This window comes from Marmota flaviventris, chromosome 5 (assembly GCF_047511675.1).
Source record: "Marmota flaviventris isolate mMarFla1 chromosome 5, mMarFla1.hap1, whole genome shotgun sequence".
In the NCBI taxonomy this organism is placed as follows: Eukaryota; Metazoa; Chordata; class Mammalia; order Rodentia; family Sciuridae; genus Marmota; species Marmota flaviventris.
Window position 1 is genome coordinate 3,435,043 of NC_092502.1, and position 19,312 is coordinate 3,454,354.

Below are 19,312 nucleotides of genomic sequence, written 5' to 3' on the forward strand. Positions count from 1 at the left end.
TTATTATTATTTTCATATACTATTTCATTTAATTCTCATAGCAGTCCTATAAGGTATCCAATAGACCTTTCACTAGTTGGTGGTATTATTTCTTTTGAAAATATTTTTTCTGATAATAAATTAAGAAAGATGCCTGTTAGTGTAAATCTGACAAGCAAGCTGGATTGTGTGCAATGTGTGATAGCTAATGCATCTCAATGTCTTGATGACTTGGAGCTCTTAAATGATCTGTCTATATTTTTAAGTTAATTATTGCAGTATCAAATAGCCTTTGACAACAGTTTGGTGATGTTGTGTAAAGATTATTTGCCATAAGATAATTCAAATTATAGATTTGTTTAAACATTAAACACTAAAGAATATCTTGAATTTCTTGAAAGCTACACAGGGCTATAAATGAATCACATAGAACCCAGAGACAGTAGTAGAGGTGCTGGGGGAAGGATCATGACAAAGGTATTTCTTTCTTGAACCCTGAACTTGTGGCAATTGTTTTATAAAACAATTGGGAAGAAAAGAAACAAGAAAAGGGAGATTCTGGAAATTGGTCAGTGTTGGGTTGCTGCTGGTATGGTCTGTTCAAAGCTTTGGAAACTTGGGAAGGAGGCAGGAGTGAGGCTACAGAGCTTTTAGTTTTCAGACCAGACCCAGTCCCTTAAGGAGACTGTTGGGTTACTTTATGTATGGCAAGAAGGGATAATGTTATACACAGAAAAACATTTTTCTTCTTCCCATAATCATACTAAATTGTGCAATGCCACTACAACACTTCCTAAACATTTAAATATGTTCTGCGACAATAATTCTGGACACACAGAAAAATCTAAGAGGGTCATAAATGCTCTCTACCATATAAAAGAGGGTTGGCGAGTGGGTGGTTTCTGAAGCCTGATCATAAGGTAGAGACATAAGCGAAGCAAGCTGTCAGGGGACAATTCTCAGTAAACAATGAGTCTTTCTTTCATGTGAGGACAAACAGCTGCTGAAAACTGTTGGGAAATGCTGAAGAGATTGAAGAATTCACAGAAAAAGAACTTTGGCACTATCATGGATGAAAACCAGGACTTAATACTGTTTAGGAAAAATGGACATTTAAGGAAAATATCATTCTCTTGCATCACATTTGAAAATATGTAATGCTTTATATTTCTTCCAAATTAAAGTAAGAAAATGATTTTATCAACCAATCATTGAATATATCATACTAAAGACAGTATTGAATGGCATTGAGGAGTATAAACGGAAAATTTTAGAAACAAACAATAAATTATAAATTGTGCACTGAAAAAAAAAAACAAACAAACAAACAAAAAAAAAACTTGTTAAAAATGTTCTCTAGTTCCTTTATTTTTTATGTGGGACGTTGATAGTTTTCTGGAATAATGCGATAATTTTGTTATTAAAGTTATTAAAATTATCACTACACTAACAAGTGGATTAGTGGGGGAGGAGAGAAAATTTGGGCAAGCAAAAAAAGAAAATAAGAAAAAAAAATAGGATCCAAGGTATAAAAGCAGACCAGGATGAATTGGGTGAATCTGAGGCGGGAAGAGATATTGCAGGAGAGAAGGACTGAGTGGAGCACGTGTAACCCTGAGTGAGGAAAACAAAGATGGAAAAATTTCAGTTGTTGCATTAAAACATTAAGAGAAATACAGTCAAATGCACTGAGTGAGCAAGCTGAATAAATAGGGAAACATATATGACTTCAATACCTAAACATGTCATAATATGTGTATTATGTGTGTTATCAAAATCGACATCATCATTGTTTATGATAATGCATCTCCTGGTAGAGGGATATCTACTGAGGCTTCCTGACTTATATTTCATCAGTATTTGGAACCGTCCCTTGGGTTGACCTGTGAGTGTCCCCGGGTGTGGAGGAGTTGAGCCCACAGTTCACCTCTGACACTGTTCTAGGAAACCTCCTCCGATCTTCGCTGTGTCCACTAAACCCCTGCCTTTCTGTGGCATCCAAGCAGACAGTCCCTAATTATCTGGGACTAAAGACCTCAGTGGTTCTGTTAGGGGTGTCATCTCTTTTTACGCCTGATAACATCTGTGTATTCAATTTTGTCCATCCAAGTGTGGGATACGCTGTGTGTTTTGGATTGTGTGGGGTGTGGTCATTAAGCTTGAGGTATGTAGTCTGTCTGATGTGGCACTGGATGACCCATGGAGGGGTAGGACTCTGAGACTCTCTGGAGGACACAGAGCACAGGTTTGGGGGATTGTATCTGGGCACTGCATGGTGACTTGTGTCTGTTTCCTTTTCTTAAACCTAGTGCAAAAATGAATAAGTAAATTTAGTGAGAGATGTTGAACACTGTTGGAAATTTCTGAGTGGTTTCCTGGGGTTGCAGAAGGGACACAGAATGTCTGGCTTCCCAGCTGTAGGGATGGTTGACTTGGTGGATTTAGGAAACAGGGTCTGGAGGGAAAGGACACTGTGAGAACCCACAGGTGTCAGTTGTCCCTGTGGGTGGAGAGAAGAAGCCCAACTGTCCTATTGGCTGCTCTCCTTCCTGGCATTTCTGGTTGGGCTGGGTGGATTGTTGATGTTAATGCTAATTCTAAATGTCAACTTGGGGAGAAGATGAGAGAGTTTATGTACATACTCACAGAAAAGAGAGCCCAGGAAGGATATTTCCAGCCACTTTTAAGTGGGTTGGAAGAGTGCTTGGGCAGGTTTTAAATGGACTCAGCTCCCTCACAGGTATTGCCAAATGACACTTCTGCAAAAAACCTATATATTAAGAATATTACCCTGACTTTGAAGCTAAGAAAGAGAAGCTCAGGGAGGGTCCTTGTCACTGTTTTATTAGAGATTGAGAAGAGCAAAGTATCTGCTGCAATCAGGTGGCCAGTGCAGGTCAGGGAGGCAGTACCGTATGTCCCAGAACGTTGCTGCTTTGTCATGAGTTAAGGGAAAAGAGATTTCCTCCAAATCTCTATAAGGTTGCAGATCAGGTAGAAAGTGACAGAGAACTCAGAAGTGTAAGGAAATAAAAGGAGACACAGAGACAGGATGCAGAGGCAGAAAATGGCTGTTGGTCTCAGCGGCTACTACTGATACCAGGAGGTTGCCCTAGGTCACTGTTGCCATTACTACATTATTGTTTATTGTATCACGGAGGTGGCTTATTCTGCAGTTACATTCCACAGTTGCAATATGCAATGGAAGGAGCTTTGTGTAGCTCTCAAGAAAGTCCATTGTCTGAAGTTACTATTAGGTGGGGAGGTCCAGGGGCTTGGTGAAACATTGTAGCTACCCATCAAGCCAGTTCCTTTATTCCCAGGAACTGAGATCAAGGTCCAGGCTGGTAAAACTCTTGCACAGTGCCTCCTCATGGAGGACATTCCCATATCAGCTAGGCACTGCACATGTGGTAGTTATCTTACTAGTTCCTGGGAGAAACTGCAGAATACTCTAAGTGTGAAAAACAAAATGCTTGCTATCCGCAGGGATTTTGCTCATCAGAGGAAATTTGCTGTCTTGTACATTTCCTCAGCCAGAACCCTTACACAGAAGAATGCAAGAGCCCTGGCCAGGTTCACCTTCTTTGAAGAAACTGGATTTCCAGTGCTGCATTTGAAGTGGCTCTAGAGGTGAGCTGTGTGATGAGTAGGGGCTTTTCCTCTGGGCCCCATGGCTCCTGCATGTGGACTTGGCTCCTCTCCAGCACCGGGGAGTCAGGAGGAGTGCTCACTCGTTGCAGCTGGAGGCTCAGAGTAGATGAGGACTATCCCTCCCCCAGTACCTAAGACAGTGGGCCCTGCTGAAGCTCATGATGCTCAGGTGCCTGCTTGAGTGACTGGCTTCAGAGTCTTTCCTGGGACAGTCTGTGAACTCAGCAGGCAAGATCAACAGGAACCTGGAGACCTGAGGAACAGTGAGAGGTGGACATCAGAGAATGAGCCACCTCGCCTAGGCTGCACAACTGAGAAGTCCAGCCCAGGACTTTCGGGATAGTTCTGGTAAGTGCAAAGAGAAGGTGGCACTCAGAGGCCAGGATGTGCCTGTCAGAGCTCAGCTAGACGAATTTGAAAACATCAGATGCAGGAAAGAACTTCTGATTAGCACTGGAGGTCACTGCACCGGTGGGACACCTGGCCAGTGTGTCTCCATCTGCAACAAGGACAGCGAGCAGTCCCTGGTGGTTCCCAGTCATTAAATATATTCCTCTCAGATCAGCAAGAGTAGAGTTCAGCAGCAGCATTGGCACCACACAGGGTGAAGCTCTCCTGGAGAACTCGTCTGCATTAGGGACGCAGAGCTGTCAATTCTTTTTTGAAACCATGAAGTTGCGATGTGCATGGCTGCTGGGGTCATGAAGAGGAAATGGACCCTGAATATATGGGTAGATTATAGGCGGGCCAAGATGTTGAAATAGAGGTGATTGCCATGTGATCAGATCAGAGAAGGATCAGGGCAACAGGTGGAAACCTACGCAGCACAGAGAGGCAGAAAGGCAAGTGGGAGCAAAGCACAGAGCCAGGGTACTGCCCCTCTGCCCCCTGGCTGGAGGAGGGGACTGTAGGCACAGCCCAGCTGAGAGGACAGCAAGTGGACAGGAAGAGACCAGCAGTGCCCATGGAAGGAAACACAAGGGCTGGAGTTGGGTCCACTCAGGATCTGGTCCAAAAGTGGCTCCTGATGCATAAGTGGCTTCAGAGGGGCCCCCACAGTATCACTCAGCCAGCTCTCAGAGGGGGCCAGGAGCCAGCCTGCTGAGGGGTTCAGGAAACAGAACATCGACTCACTGTCTCTGGGGACACTGTCACAGGGTGTGGGTAGGGATGGTCACAGACCACAGCATCGGGTGGAGGGAATGCCTGTCCCCAATGTGCTGCCAGTCTGAGCACTGGGGGGCACAGCCGGGTGGGACCCCCCTGGGTGGCTCCATGCGGCCTGTCCCACACTCTGTGGTGAAGAGCAAGGCCCGCCCAGTGTGTTTTCTCCTCAAGTCCTGGTGGAGGCAGGGTCCTCTGTCCCACAGCACAGTGTGTGGGGTTCCATTGCTTGCACTGTGCTCAGAGCTTCTCTTATGGACAGCACACCCTTGCCAGAGCCACCTTCCCTCCACAGGTCAGGGGCCAGTGTGGGGTTTGGCAGCTGCTGGATGTGGCTTCTCCAGCTGAGCACTGTGAGTCTGGAAGGTATCCATAGGATTGATTCAGGGGCAGCGGACCCACTGTGACATGGCCCTGAGCTCACACTTCCTCACCATCGGCCTCCTGTGTATCCCCCTCACTGGGGGACATGGCGATGTTCGACATTTCAGTTAAGTGCTGATGTCCCACAGTGCCTGTGAGTTCTGGCAGTGTCCTTGCCCCTCATGCACTCACCCTGGTACAGGTCTGGGTGCCTGTGTAGGAGTCTGTGGGGAAGGTGGACAGCACATGTTTGTCCTGTGAGTCTGTTCTGAAATGACAGGTGTAAGGACTAATAATAAAGAGGAGACAGAGACAAGGTGCAGATGCAGGGAAGATGGCAGAGTGGCTCTTTGTCTGAGGAGTTATTTTTATTCATACTAATAGGTTACATTGGGTCATTAGTACCATAAGCTTGTTATTGTTTAGAGTATCAATAAGGTTAGATATTCTGCAGTTACAATTCAGTTACAATATGCAATGTTAGGGGCTTTGTGCAGCTCTCCAGAAAGTCCATTGTCTGAAGTTAGTGTTAGGCAGCAGATCCAGGAGCAGCAGAGCTTGGTGAAACATTGTAGTTGTCAAGCAAGCAAGATCCTTTATTCCCAGGAGCTATGTGGCTGCAATCAAGGTTTGCGGCTTGGTGAGGCTCTAACACAGAAGCTTCTCAAATCATTGCCATACCAGCTAGACTTGGCACATATATTAGCTATATGACTAGATCCTAAGAGAGATTGCAGGGCATTCTAAGGGTGGAAACCAAGTGCCTGTCACCATGAGGGAGTTTGCTCACCAGGGGAACGCTTCCTTGTACATTTCCACAGTTAAAATCCCTACAGACAGGCATCCTCCTCCTCATCCAATTGTTCTATGCCTGCAGCTTGGATCGCATATAATTCGTTAAGATCTTCTTCAGTGCATTATCAGCATTGATATTGCTAAAGATAAGATCAAGAAATCATCTAGTCTTTAGCATTTTTATGCCAATTTTATGAAACATACATATTAATAGAGTTGCTGAAATTTTTTAAAGTGTGGGGGAGGAGAATAGAAAGTGTAAATGAAATGCTCAGCATTTCCTGAAAACACTTGAGTCTATAGGCCTCAAGAGGATGGTACTGTGGGAGAAGGTCTAATATGTAAAACGCAGACAAGAAATGCTTTCTTAATGTTTCTAAGTCATTGATTAAAATAGAATTACGACAGAGCTTCCAATCACTCCTGCAAGGTAGGCGGGCCTGCGACCCACCGGAAGAAGAGGAGCAGCGGCCTGCTGAGAGGCAGAGCCGCCCCCCACCCCCCACGCATGCCAGGTAGGCGGAACTGTGACCACCAAAAGAAAAGGCCCAGTGGCCCGCGGCAGGACAGAGCTTCCAATCACTCCTGCAAGGTAGGCGGGCCTGCGACCCACCGGCAGAAGAGGAGCAGCGGCCTGCTGAGAGGCAGAGCCGCCCCCTCCCCCTGCGCCAGCAAGGTAGAGGGAACTGTGACCACCCACAGAGCAGGCCCAGCGGCCTGCTGAGGGGCAGACCCGCCCCCCACCCCCCGCGCCTGCCAGGTAGGCGGAACTGTGACCACCATCAGAACAGGCCAGACCTGCAACCGACAGACAGAACAGGCCAAGTGGCCTGAGGAAGGGTAGAGCCACCCCCCCCCCCCCCCCCCGTGCCTGCAAGGTAGGCGGACCTGTGACCAGAGGCCTGCAGAGGGGCAGTTCCGCTGCCTGCACCTGCAAAGTAGGCAGAACCACCAACAGAATAAGCCTAGCCTCCCGCAGAGGGACAGAGCCGCCGCCCGCTCCTGCAAGGTAGGCGGACCTGCTACCAACCGGCAGAGCAGGCCCAGTGGCCTGCCGGTGTGGTAGGCACATTGGCCCAATTGGAGGAGGGGCAGAGCCACCGCCCGCGCCTGCGAGGGAGACTTTGCAACTATACAAGACCAATATAAGTATATAGGGGGAAAATTCAATAGCACAACAGTTTCACCAAGTAGAAAGGAATGCGAACAGTATGAAGAGACAAGGAAAGAAAGGACCACAAGCAATGCAGGTCAACTCAATGTTAGAAGAGGTAATAGCTGCAGCAGATGGAATGTCAGATAAAGAATTCAGGATATACATGCTTCAGATGATCTGGAGTCTCAAGGAAGACATCAGACAGCAAAATCAGACAATGAAAGATCACTTCAACAATGAATTACATAAACAAATCCAAGTAGCAAAAGATCAACTATACAGGGAGATAGAGGTTATAAAAAACAAACAAACAGAAATCCTAGAAATGCAGGAAGCAATAAACCAACTTAAAAACTCAATTGAGAATACTACCAGCAGATTAGAACACTTAGAAGATAGAACATCAGACAATGAAGATAAAGTATTTCAACTTGAAAAGAACATAGACAGCTCAGCAAGACTGTTAAGAAACCATGAGCAGAACATCCAAGAAATATGGGATAACATCAAGAGACCAAATTTAAGAGTCATTGGGATACAGGAAGGGACAGAGTTTCAAACCAAAGGAATGAGCAATATATTCAATGAAATAATAAGAGAAAACTTCCCAGACTTGAAGAATGAGACAGAATCCCAAATCCTAGAAGCCTACAGGATGCTGGATGTGCAAAATCATAAGAGACCCACACCTAGACACATTATAATGAAGATGCCCAACATACAGAATAAGGAGAGAATTTTAAAAGCTACAAGAGAAAGGAAGCAGATCACATTTAGGGGTAAGCCAATCAGGATTACAGCTGATCTTTCAACACAGACTCTGAAAGCTAGAAGATCCTGGAATAACATATTTCAAACACTGAAAGAAAATGGGTTCCAACCAAGAATTGTGTTTCCAGCGAAATTAAGCTTCAGGATGGAAGATGAAATTAAAACCTTCCACGATAAACAAAAGTTAAAAGAATTTGCAGCTAGAAAACCATCTCTTCAAAACATCCTTGGCAAAACATTACAGGAAGAGGAAATGGAAAATAACAATGAAAACCAACAGTGGGAGGTAGGACAGTAAAGGGGGGGGGAAATAATCAAAGAGGAAAACAAACCATGTTTAGTAACAGAAATAAACAAATATGGCTGGAAGAACAACCCATATCTCAATAATAACCCTAAATGTTAATGGCTTAAACTCACCGATCAAGAGACACAGGCTAGTAGAATGGATCACAAAACAAGACCCAACAATATGCTGCCTACAGGAGACGCATTTGATAGGAAAAGACATGCATAGGCTGAATGTGAAAGGTTGGGAAAAATCATATCACTCATATGGAGTTCGGAAACAAGCAGGAGTGTCCATACTCATATCAAATAAAATAGATTTCAAGCCAAAGTTAATCAAAAGGGATAAAGAGGGACACTACATACTGCTTAAGGGAACCATACACCAACAAGACATAACAATCATAAATATGTATGCCCCAAACACTGGTGAAGCTATGTTTATCAAACAAACTCTTCTCAAGTTCAAGAGTCTAATAGACCACCATACAATAATGATGGGAGACTTCAACACACCTCTCTCGCCACTGGACAGATCTTCCAAACAAAAGTTGAATAAGGAAACTATAGAACTCAATAACACAATTAATAACCTAGACTTAATTGACATATATAGAATATACCACCCAACATCAAGCAGTTACACCTTTTTTTCAGCAGCACATGGATCCTTCTCAAAAATAGATCATATATTATGTCACAGGGAAACTCTTAGACAATATAAAGGAGTAGAGATAATACCATGCATCTTATCTGATCATAATGGAATGGAACTGAAAATCAATGATAAAAAAAGGAAGGAAAAAGAATACATCACTTGGAGAATGAACAATAGGTTACTGAATGATCAATGGGTTATAGAAGACATCAAGGAGGAAATTAAAAAATTCTTAGAGATTAATGAAAACACAGACACAACATATCGGAATCTATGGGACACATTGAAAGCAGTTCTAAGAGGAAAATTCATTGCTTGGAGTTCATTCCTTAAAAAAAGAAAAAACCAACAAATAAATGATCTCATACTTCATCTCAAAATCCTAGAAAAAGAAGAGCAAAACAACAGCAAAAGAATTAGAAGGCAAGAAATAATTAAAACCAGAGCTGAAATTAATGAAATTGAAACAAAAGAAACAATTGAAAAAATTGACAAAACTAAAAGTTGGTTCTTTGAAAAAATAAACAAAATCGACAGACACTTAGCCATGCTAGCGAAGAGAAGAAGAGAGAGAACTCAAATTACTAGCATACGGGATGAAAAAGGCAATATCACAACAGACACTTCAGAAATACAGAAGATAATCAAAAATTATTTTGAATCCTTATACTCCAATAAATTAGAAGATAGTGAAGGCATTGATAATTTCTTAAGTCATATGATCTGCCCAGATTGAGTCAGGAGGATATAGACAACCTAAACAGACCAATATCAATTGAGGAAATAGAAGAAACCATCAAAAGACTACCAACTAAGAAAAGCCCAGGACCGGATGGGTATATAGCAGAGTTTTACAAAACCTTTAAAGAGGAACTAATACCAATACTTTTCAAGCTACTTCAGGAAATAGAAAAAGAGGGAGAACTTCCAAATTCATTCTATGAGGCCAACATCACCCTGATACCTAAACCAGACAAAGACACTTCAAAGAAAGAAAACTACAGACCAATATCTCTAATGAACCTAGATGCAAAAATCCTCAATAAAATTCTGGCGAATCGGATACAAAAACATATCAAAAAAATTGTGCACCATGATGAAGTAGGATTCATCCCTGGGATGCAAGGCAGGTTCAATATACGGAAATCAATAAATGTTATTCACCACATCAATAGACTTAAAAATAAGAACCATATGATCATCTCGATAGATGCGGAAAAAGCATTCGACAAAGTACAGCATCCTTTTATGTTCAAAACTCTAGAAAAACTAGGGATAACAGGAACATACCTCAATATTGTAAAAGCAATCTATGCTAAGCCTCAGGCTAGCATCATTCTGAATAGAGAAAAATTGAAGGCATTCCCTCTAAAATCTGGAACAAGACAGGGATGCCCTCTCTCACCACTTCTGTTCAACATAGTTCTCGAAACACTGGCCAGAGCAATTAGACAGACGAAAGAAATTAAAGGCATCAAAATAGGAAAAGAAGAACTTAAATTATCACTATTTGCAGATGACATGATTCTATACCTAGCAGACCCAAAAGGGTCTACAAAGAAACTATTAGAGCTAATAAATGAATTCAGAAAGTGGCAGGATATAAAATCAACACGCATAAATCAAAGGCATTCCTGTATATCAGCGACAAATCCTCTGAAATGGAAATGAGGACAACCACTCCATTCACAATATCTTAAAAAAAAATAAAATACTTGGGAATCAACCTAACAAAAGAGGTGAAAGACTTATACAATGAAAACTACAGAACCCTAAAGAGAGAAATAGAAGAAGATCTTAGAAGATGGAAAAATATACCCTGTTCATGGATAGGCAGAACTAACATCATCAAAATGGCGATATTACCAAAAGTTCTCTATAGGTTTAATGCAATGCCAATCAAAATCCCAACGGCATTTCTTGTAGAAATAGAGAAAGCAATCATGAAATTCATATGGAAAAATAAACGACCCAGAATAGCAAAAACAATGCTAAGCAGGAAGTGTGAATCAGGCTGTATAGCGATACCAGACTTCAAACTATACTACAGAGCAATAGTAACAAAAACAGCATGGTACTGGTACCAAAACAGGCGGGTGGACCAATGGTACAGAATAGAGGACACAGAAACCAATCCACAAAACTATAACTACCTTATATTTGATAAAGGGGCTAAAAGCATGCAATGGAGGAAGGATAGCATCTTCAAAAAATGGTGCTGGGAAAACTGGAAATCCATATGCAACAAAATGAAACTGAATCCCTTTCTCTCGCCATGCACAAAAGTGAATTCAAAATGGATCAAGGAGCTTGATATCAAATCAGAGACACGCCGTCTGATAGAAGAAAAAGTTGGCTACGATCTACATACTGTGGGGTCGGGCTCCAAATTCCTCAATAGGACACCCATAGCACAAAAGTTAATAACTAGAATCAACAAATGGGACTTACTCAAACTAAAAAGTTTTTTCTCAGCAAAAGAAACAATAAGAGAGGTAAATAGAGAGCCTACATCCTGGGAACAAATCTTTACTCCTCACACTTCAGATAGAGCCCTAATATCCAGAGTATACAAAGAACTCAAAAAATTAGACAATAAGAGAACAAACAACCCAATCAACAAATGGGCCAAGGACCTGAACAGACACTTCTCAGAGGAGGACATACAATCAATCAACAAGTACATGAAAAAATGCTCACCATCTCTAGCAGTCAGAGAAATGCAAATCAAAACCACCCTAAGATACCATCTCACTCCAGTTAGATTGGCAGCCATTAGGAAGTCAAACAACAACAAGTGCTGGCGAGGATGTGGGGAAAAGGGTACACTTGTACATTGCTGGTGGGACTGCAAATTGGTGCAGCCAATTTGGAAAACAGTATGGAGATTTCTTGGAAAGCTGGGAATGGAACCACCATTTGACCCAGCTATTCCCCTTCTCGGTCTATTCCCTAAAGACCTAAAAAGAGCATACTACAGGGACACTGCTACATCGATGTTCATAGCAGCACAATTCACAATAGCAAGACTGTGGAACCAACCTAGATGCCCTTCAATAGATGAATGGATAAAAAAAATGTGGCATTTATACACAATAGAGTATTACTCTGCATTAAGAAATGACAAAATCATAGAATTTACAGGGAAATGGATGGCATTAGAGCAGATTATGCTAAGTGAAGCTAGCCAATCCCTAAAAAACAAATGCCAAATGTCTTCTTTGATATAAGGAGAGTAACTAAGAACAGAGTAGGGTCGAAAAGCATGAGAAGAAGATTAACATTAAACAGGGATGAGAGGTGGGAGGGAAAGGGAGAGAGAAGGGAAATTGCATGGAAATGGAAGGAGACCCTCAGAGTTATACAAAAGTACATACAAGAGGAAGTGAGGGGAAGGGGAAAAATAATACAAGGGGGACAAACGAATGTCAGTAGAGGGGGCAGAGAGAGAAGAGGGGAGGGGAGGGGAGGGGAGGGGGGATAGTAGAGGATAGGAAAGGCAGCAGAACACAACAGACACTAGTATGGCAATATGTAAATCAATGGATGTGTAACTGATGTGATTCTGCAATCTGTATATGGGGTAAAAAGGGGAGCTCATAACCCACTTGAATCAAAGTGTGAAATATGATATATCAAGAACTATGTAATGTTTTGAACAGCCAACAATAAAAAATTTAAAAAAAATAGGAAAAAAAAATAAAATAGAATTACCATTTAAAATATCTTTATTTTGTTCCGGAATAAACCCTTCTCAATATGACTTTCCTCACTGCGTCCTTTACCTGTTTGTTTCTGAGACTGTAGATGATAGAATTCAAGAAGGGAGGAACAATAGTGTAAAACACAGAAGGACCAATGTCCTGAGTCCCCTCAGAGGTCACTGACGGCCTTAGATACACATAAGAGATAGAACTGAGGAAGACGGTCAGCACGAGGATGTGGGGGACGCAGGTGGAGAAGGCCTTCCCCTGCTCCTGTGTGGGGAACCTGAGCACAGTAGAAAATATGCGCACATAGGACATGGCGATAAACGAGAACCTGCCACCACAAACCAGCACAGCGGAGATGAGAAGGAAATGCTCGTTGCTGGATGTATCAGAGCAGGAGAGCATCAGCAGGGAGGGGATGTCACAGAAAAACTGAGGGACAATGTTTGAGCCACAGAAATTCAGCACAAACATGTCACCAGTGTGCACTCCTGCGTAGACTAGGCCACTGAGCAGGGAAGCCAGGGTCAGGTGGACACAAAGTTGGAGGTTTATGATAGTTGAATAATGGAGGGGCTGGCAGATGGCCACACAGCGGTCCCAGGCCATGACCATGAGAAACAGAATCGCCACAAAGGCACAGAAAATGACTAGGAAGATCTGGGTTGCACAGCCAGCCACTGAAATGGCCCTGTGGCCAGTGAGAGAGTTGACACAGGCAGTGGGGACAGTGACAGAAATGTAACACATGTCCAAGATGGACAGGTTCCTGAGGAAGAAGTACATGGGTGTGTGCAGGTTCTGGTCAGCAGTGGTGACGGTGACGATGAGAAGGTTCCCTAAGAGGGTGGCCAGGTACATGAATACGAATAACATGGAGTAGAGGAACCTTAGTTTCCAGCCTTCAGCAAAGCCCATGAGGAGAAACTCGGTCAGCATGGTGGAGTTGGCCATCTTGTGCAGATGCTGTCGACTGGGAGGCAGAGGAAAGAAGACAAGGGGCACACAAAAGTCAACAACCACCTCAGATGTTCTTCCTCCAAGTGTTTACTGCTGTATTAGCTAACCTGTGCATGGAGGGACGGCCACTACTGGCCTCCTGATTGGCTTCACCTCTTCTGAGTAGATTGGACTCAGAGCTCAGGAGGTTCCCTGTCTTCTGTAACACCCAGCACCGAGTCATCGTCGCAATGAAGACTGAGTACCCAGTGCATCTGAAATCCCTGTGTTAGTGTATGGTCACAGTTCCACAAAAGTGTCATTAGGAGCTGACCAGCACATTTGGGTGGATGTGGACACCCAGCAAGGATGGGCTCAGTACCCTCCTGCATGGTCTGCCTGTCATCAAGAGACATGTCTCTATTCACTGTCCTGTCCCTATGTGCAGAAATCAGTATTGAGAGTCTCCACACATTCCTAAAGCCTGCCACTGTCAGGACTTCCAGAGTGGGTGGTAGGCTGCTGATTTACATGTGATTTTACAATGTTGTTCTATGGAAATCTTTCAATTCTGCAGATTTTGACTCAATTAATGCTTCGAGCAAAGTTGAAGCTATAACTGAATTGAAATTACAGCCTGAGGTGAAGTAAGCCCCCTGCGATCACATGGGGTACTGAATGCTGGGACTTCCTTGGGATCCATGCTGTGGATGTTGTAGGTAATCTACTAAGCCTGGGTTTCATGACACTATAATGTATTCCTTTGTAATAAAATGGATGGAGGCACTTCCTAATCTTGATCTTCTGATTATTTCCCATTAAAAGTATTTGGTTTCTTGTGTGGTTATTTTGCCCCTATATTTACACCTGGGTTTGGTACTAGTTCCACAGGATAGCACCCTGACGGAAGCAACCGTAGTTCTGCATTGTCCTCTGCCCCCAAGTCCCCTCCCTCACTATCTCTACTGCCTGTCTTTCCTCGCTCCATGGACTAATATTTCACTTCTCTTTAGAACAATTTTCCCTATTGTTCTATCAGCATGTGCATTTTTATAACACAGATTTTATGTATTATGTTAGTTTTGTAGGATAATATTTGTGCCTCAGTGATATAACTGTTATATTAAATATCTCCATCAACAAGAGTCATTTCCTAAGGAAGAATCTGTCTCAAAGAGAGCCAACTAGTGCATCTCAAATTGTAAGTGTGGCAGTGTGTGGGGAGATGAGCCTGGCTTACCCAGCAAGCCCTGTATGCAGGTCAACATAGGCCTAGTTATGCTGGGGTCCTAAGGCCAAGGCTGCAGGGCCCTGGACTGCACATCACCCTCTCTGGTCTTCTGCACCTCCTGCTCTCCTTTCCTCTCCCAGGAGGAGACTGGGGGGTTCTCAAGAGCCTCTGCCACCCCCATTCTCTTTGGTTGTTTTCCTCATATTCTGTTGCTTGCCAGAACCTTCCACTCCATGTTCTCACCTCCATGAACTATAGGAACCTTCTGTGTGCTGTAAGGTCTGGCTTGGTCTGGTAGATAGGTGTTTTTTTACTTTCCCCTATTTCTTCATTGTCAAGGAAAAAGTATTACAATCCTTTTTAGTAAGAATTTCATTAACCACTGACTCTCCTTTTGTGGGAAAACCATTGGCCGCTAAGTCCTGAGAGGGTGTCATGGCTGTGTCCTGACTTTTCCCAGCTCAGGTTTCTTGTCATGTTAACCCTGCTGTCCCTCTTTGGACCAGGTGTCTTGCTGAGGTTTCCTGGGAATCTCTGAGGTTTGCCTGTGTATCCACCTCTCTCTACCTCTTTTCCCCAAATTCCCTCTGTCTGTCATGACTGCTTTGTATGTCATGATGTTGACTTCACATTAGTGTCTTTTATCTCATCTGGAAAATGTACATATACACCCTTATGTGCATTATTCAAGTTAAAATAAGCAAAAGTGGTTTGAAACTAAAACTTTTAAATTCATAGGGACAGCATAAAGAAAGACTTATCCCCACGTTTTAGCTTTCACCTTATCTATGAATGCACTCCTCTCCCTGATAGTGCCACTGTGGATTTAGAAATATAGCAATAAAACATTTGATAAATACTCTCTGTGTTTCTACTCTCTTATGATTTCAAGACAACAGTTCTATCTTATTCTTCTGATAAAATCATTTTTTTGCCACTTCACTGCAGCTGGGCCATTGGTTGAATTATAAAACACTCACTCTGAGGGTCGTGTGTTCTCCTCCTAAAGTAAAAGAGTCTCCCCTGCTGTCTTCTCGAAATCTCTGGCTGGAATGTGGTCTCCCAGGATTTTCCAGGCCAACAACCTTTCAGTAGATCTACAGAGGCACACAGGGACAGTTTCAGGTTGTGCAAACAGGCTGGTGTGCTCTCTTTATATAAAATGTGGGTGTGTTCCTGCCATCCCCAGAGGGCCTCTGGGAACACAGCACCTACCTCCTGATGATGGGGCTAGCTCACAGTGACTCAGGTAGGCAGTGCTCTCCAGAGTACAGGGGAAAGACCAGTCAACTGCAGGGTGGACATGGGGTTGAACTAGTAGACATATTTTACCTGTGCAGGTGTGTGGGGATCATGGAATCAGGCACTGTGGGAACGGGAAACCCGCTGTCCTCCCCGTGTGGAGTTTCACTGGGGCTTCTGTGTGTGCCTCAGAGACCAAGTCCTGCATTCTGAGGGGCCCAGATGACTAGCCTGTGCCCTGAGCCTGGTAATCTGTGATGGCCTCCACCATTCCTTCTCTGAATGACAGGATTGTATATTTGCCATGTTCAGATTGGAGAGAGTGACAGAGCTCATTGCTTGCATGTCTTTAAGAACTCTGAACATGTCACAGTGTCTTGAAACTTTGGAAATCCATGAATAAATATAGGCCAGGACAATTTGGAGGACAGGTTTAGTGCCGGGACACCAGCCCTGACACCAGCTGAATGGATTTGGAGACCCTTTGCATTCCTGTCAATTACATTAACCCCTGTAGGGAGAGCTGTCTGGTAGATTTCAGATCATTCACTGTGATGCACGAGCACCAGGCCCTGACTCCCCAATGTCTCCAGCACTGCAGACAGAGCCCCACACCGGTGGGAGGCTGGATCTCCTCCTATCTCCTGCTGAAGCCTGTGATAAATACTAACCTGCTTCATTTTCCTATTTATCAATTCTATGTAGTTTTAGTGAATGTGTTCCTAGAGTACGTGGCCTTTTGTTTTTCCTGTCTTTTTTCATGAACCAGAATGTTTTCAAGGGTAAGCACACTGTAGCAAGTTCCATAACCCCGTTCCATAGATGATTCACAATATTCAACAGTAGGAGTGGGCCACAGCTTCTTTTGATTCATTCATCCATTGAAGGATAATTCATTTGTCTGATATTCTCAACACCACTTGATAGAAAGGCCATTTTTTCTCCAAGACGTGAGTTTTGTTCCTGTGAAGGTATCAGATGACCTGTTGGCTTCTCTCTGTGCCTCCTGTGTCCGTGGTCCTTGTGGGTGTGGACGCCATCATCCTGTTGCTTTCTCCCTCCAGTTCTGTAGTGTGAAGGATCAAGCCTGAGATGCCTCCAGGACCTGCCTCCTGGTTCACATTGCTACTTTGGGTCTTTTATTCTTCCAAATAAGTTTTGGGACTGTTTTTTTTTTCTCACATCAAGGTTATTTTGATGGGGATTTCTTTGTACCTTTATAAGTTTTTGTCAGTTTATCCATTTTGCTATTATTAATTCTGCCTGTCAAAGAATATTTGAGGTTTTTCTAACTTCTAAGGTCATCTTTAATTTCCTCAGGTTTTCACTGAGAGGTCTTTCACTTTTTTGATCAGACTTATTCCCCAGTATCCTTTTATGGTTGGACCTGAGCAGAATAGTTTTCCTGATTTCTTTTCTCAGGGCAGTCATTATTAGAAATAGGAACACAATTGACTTATGTATATTGGCTTTGTATCCTGGCTACATTGCTGAACCTAGTAGCTCTAGAATTATTCTGGTGGAATTTTGTCGTTGTTGTCAGCAAACAGAGATAGTTGGATTTCTTTTTTTTTCTACTCATAGCCCCCTAATTTCCTTTTCTTGACTGAGTGCTCTGGATGCAGGTGCAGGAAGCATTCAGAATCAGAATGGGGAGTGTGAATGTCCCCCATCTTGTTCCTTATCTTGGAGGGAGTGTTTTCAGTTTTTCTCCATTACATAGGAAGTTTGCTTTGGGTTTGTTGCATGGAGCCTGCAATGTTGATGTAAGTTTCTTGTATTCTTAATTTTTAACATGAACAAGTGCTGGATGTGTTTAAAGGTGTTTTGTTTTTTTGTTTTTCTCATCTAATATGAGGACCATGTGATCCTTGTTCTTCCCTCTATTATGTGATGAATTACATCATTGATATGCAAATGTTCAATCAATCTAGCATCCTCAGATGTAACCCATGTCATCATGGTGTGATAGCTTCTTCATCTGTTTTTGAATGTCACATACTAATATTTTATTATGAAGTTTGCATCTGTGTTTATGAGGGAAATTGGTCTGAAGTTTTCTTTCTTTAATTTGTTCTGTCTGTTTTTGTTTATCAAGGTAACCCTGGCTTCATAGAATCAATTTGGGAGGTTCTTTCCCTTTCTAAATCAGGAAATAATTTGACGTGGATTGACATTAATTCTTCTTTAAAGATCTGTAGAAATTAACTGCAAATAGATTTGTTCCTGATTTTTTTTTGTGGGAAGTCTTTTAATGGCTGCTTCAATCTCATTGATTGAATCTGGTCTGTTTAGGTTTCCTATATTCTCCTGGTTCTATTTGGGTAGGTCATATGTGTCTAGAGATTATTAGTATCTTGTAGATTTTCTAGTGTATTGAAATACATTTTTCAGACCCCTTTGTATTGGATTATGCATTTCATAACTGAACTGTTTGTTCATGTGTAAGTGTGTGGACTCGGCTTTCTTTCTTTTTCTTTTTATTAGTTTAGCTTAAGAGTTTATCAATTTTATTTATCTTTTATAAGAACCCAATCTTTTTTGCACTGATCTTTCATATTGGCATTTTATTCTTGACCTCATCTTTGCTTTTAATTGTTTCTGACTTCCACTGATTTTGGAATTAGTTCCTTGTTCTTTCTCTGGGCCTCAGATGTAGCATTTCATTACTTGCTGGGTATCTCCCTATTTTAATGTCGGCACTCAATGTTCTCACTTCCCTCTTAGAGCTCCTTCATACTGTTCCAGAGATTTTGACATGCTATACGCTGTTTTCATTTGTGTCTAAGTATTTTGTCAATTAAAAATTTATTCTATGACAAATTCCTCAAAGTGTATTATTTGACCTCAGGTGTTAAAATGCTTTCCCATTTTATCTAGTTAAAATGGGAATTTTCAAATTTGTTAATTTCAAATTTGATTCCTTTGTAATCTGATAGGATCCAAGAAATTATCTGTATTGTTGATATTTGCTAGGTCTGATTTTGTGTCATACAATATGATCCATTTTAGAGAAATCTTCATGTGCCACTGAATTTGGTTGTCAGTGGATATGATATTCAATAGGTGTTTCTTATTTCCATTTATTTAGTAGTATTTGTGAGTTCCAAAGAGTCTTTACTTAGTCTAAGTCTGGTTGATCTGTCTAATGATGAAAGTGGTGTGTTGAAATCACCCAAGATTATTGTATTGTCATTTCTTTGTTTCTTTACATTGAGAAGGATTTTTTTTTTTTTTTTATATGTAGGTGCGCAATGTTTGAGGCATAACATTTGTGATCATGGTGTCATGTTGGTGGATGATTTCCTTGAGAAGTATGAGTTGACCTTTTCCATGTCTTCTGATTACATCTGACTTGCTCT

At 42.4% G+C, this 19,312-nt stretch overlaps 1 protein-coding gene across 1 annotated transcript; it reads right to left on the bottom strand.

Annotated features, from left to right (window-relative positions):
• Nucleotides 1-12,556: 12,556 nt before the first annotated feature.
• Nucleotides 12,557-13,492, bottom strand: LOC139705615 (olfactory receptor 14C36-like). Its single transcript, XM_071611773.1, has one exon. It carries the CDS (start codon nucleotides 13,490-13,492, stop codon nucleotides 12,557-12,559), a length of 936 nt encoding a protein of 311 aa, XP_071467874.1.
• Nucleotides 13,493-19,312: the final 5,820 nt, after the last annotated feature.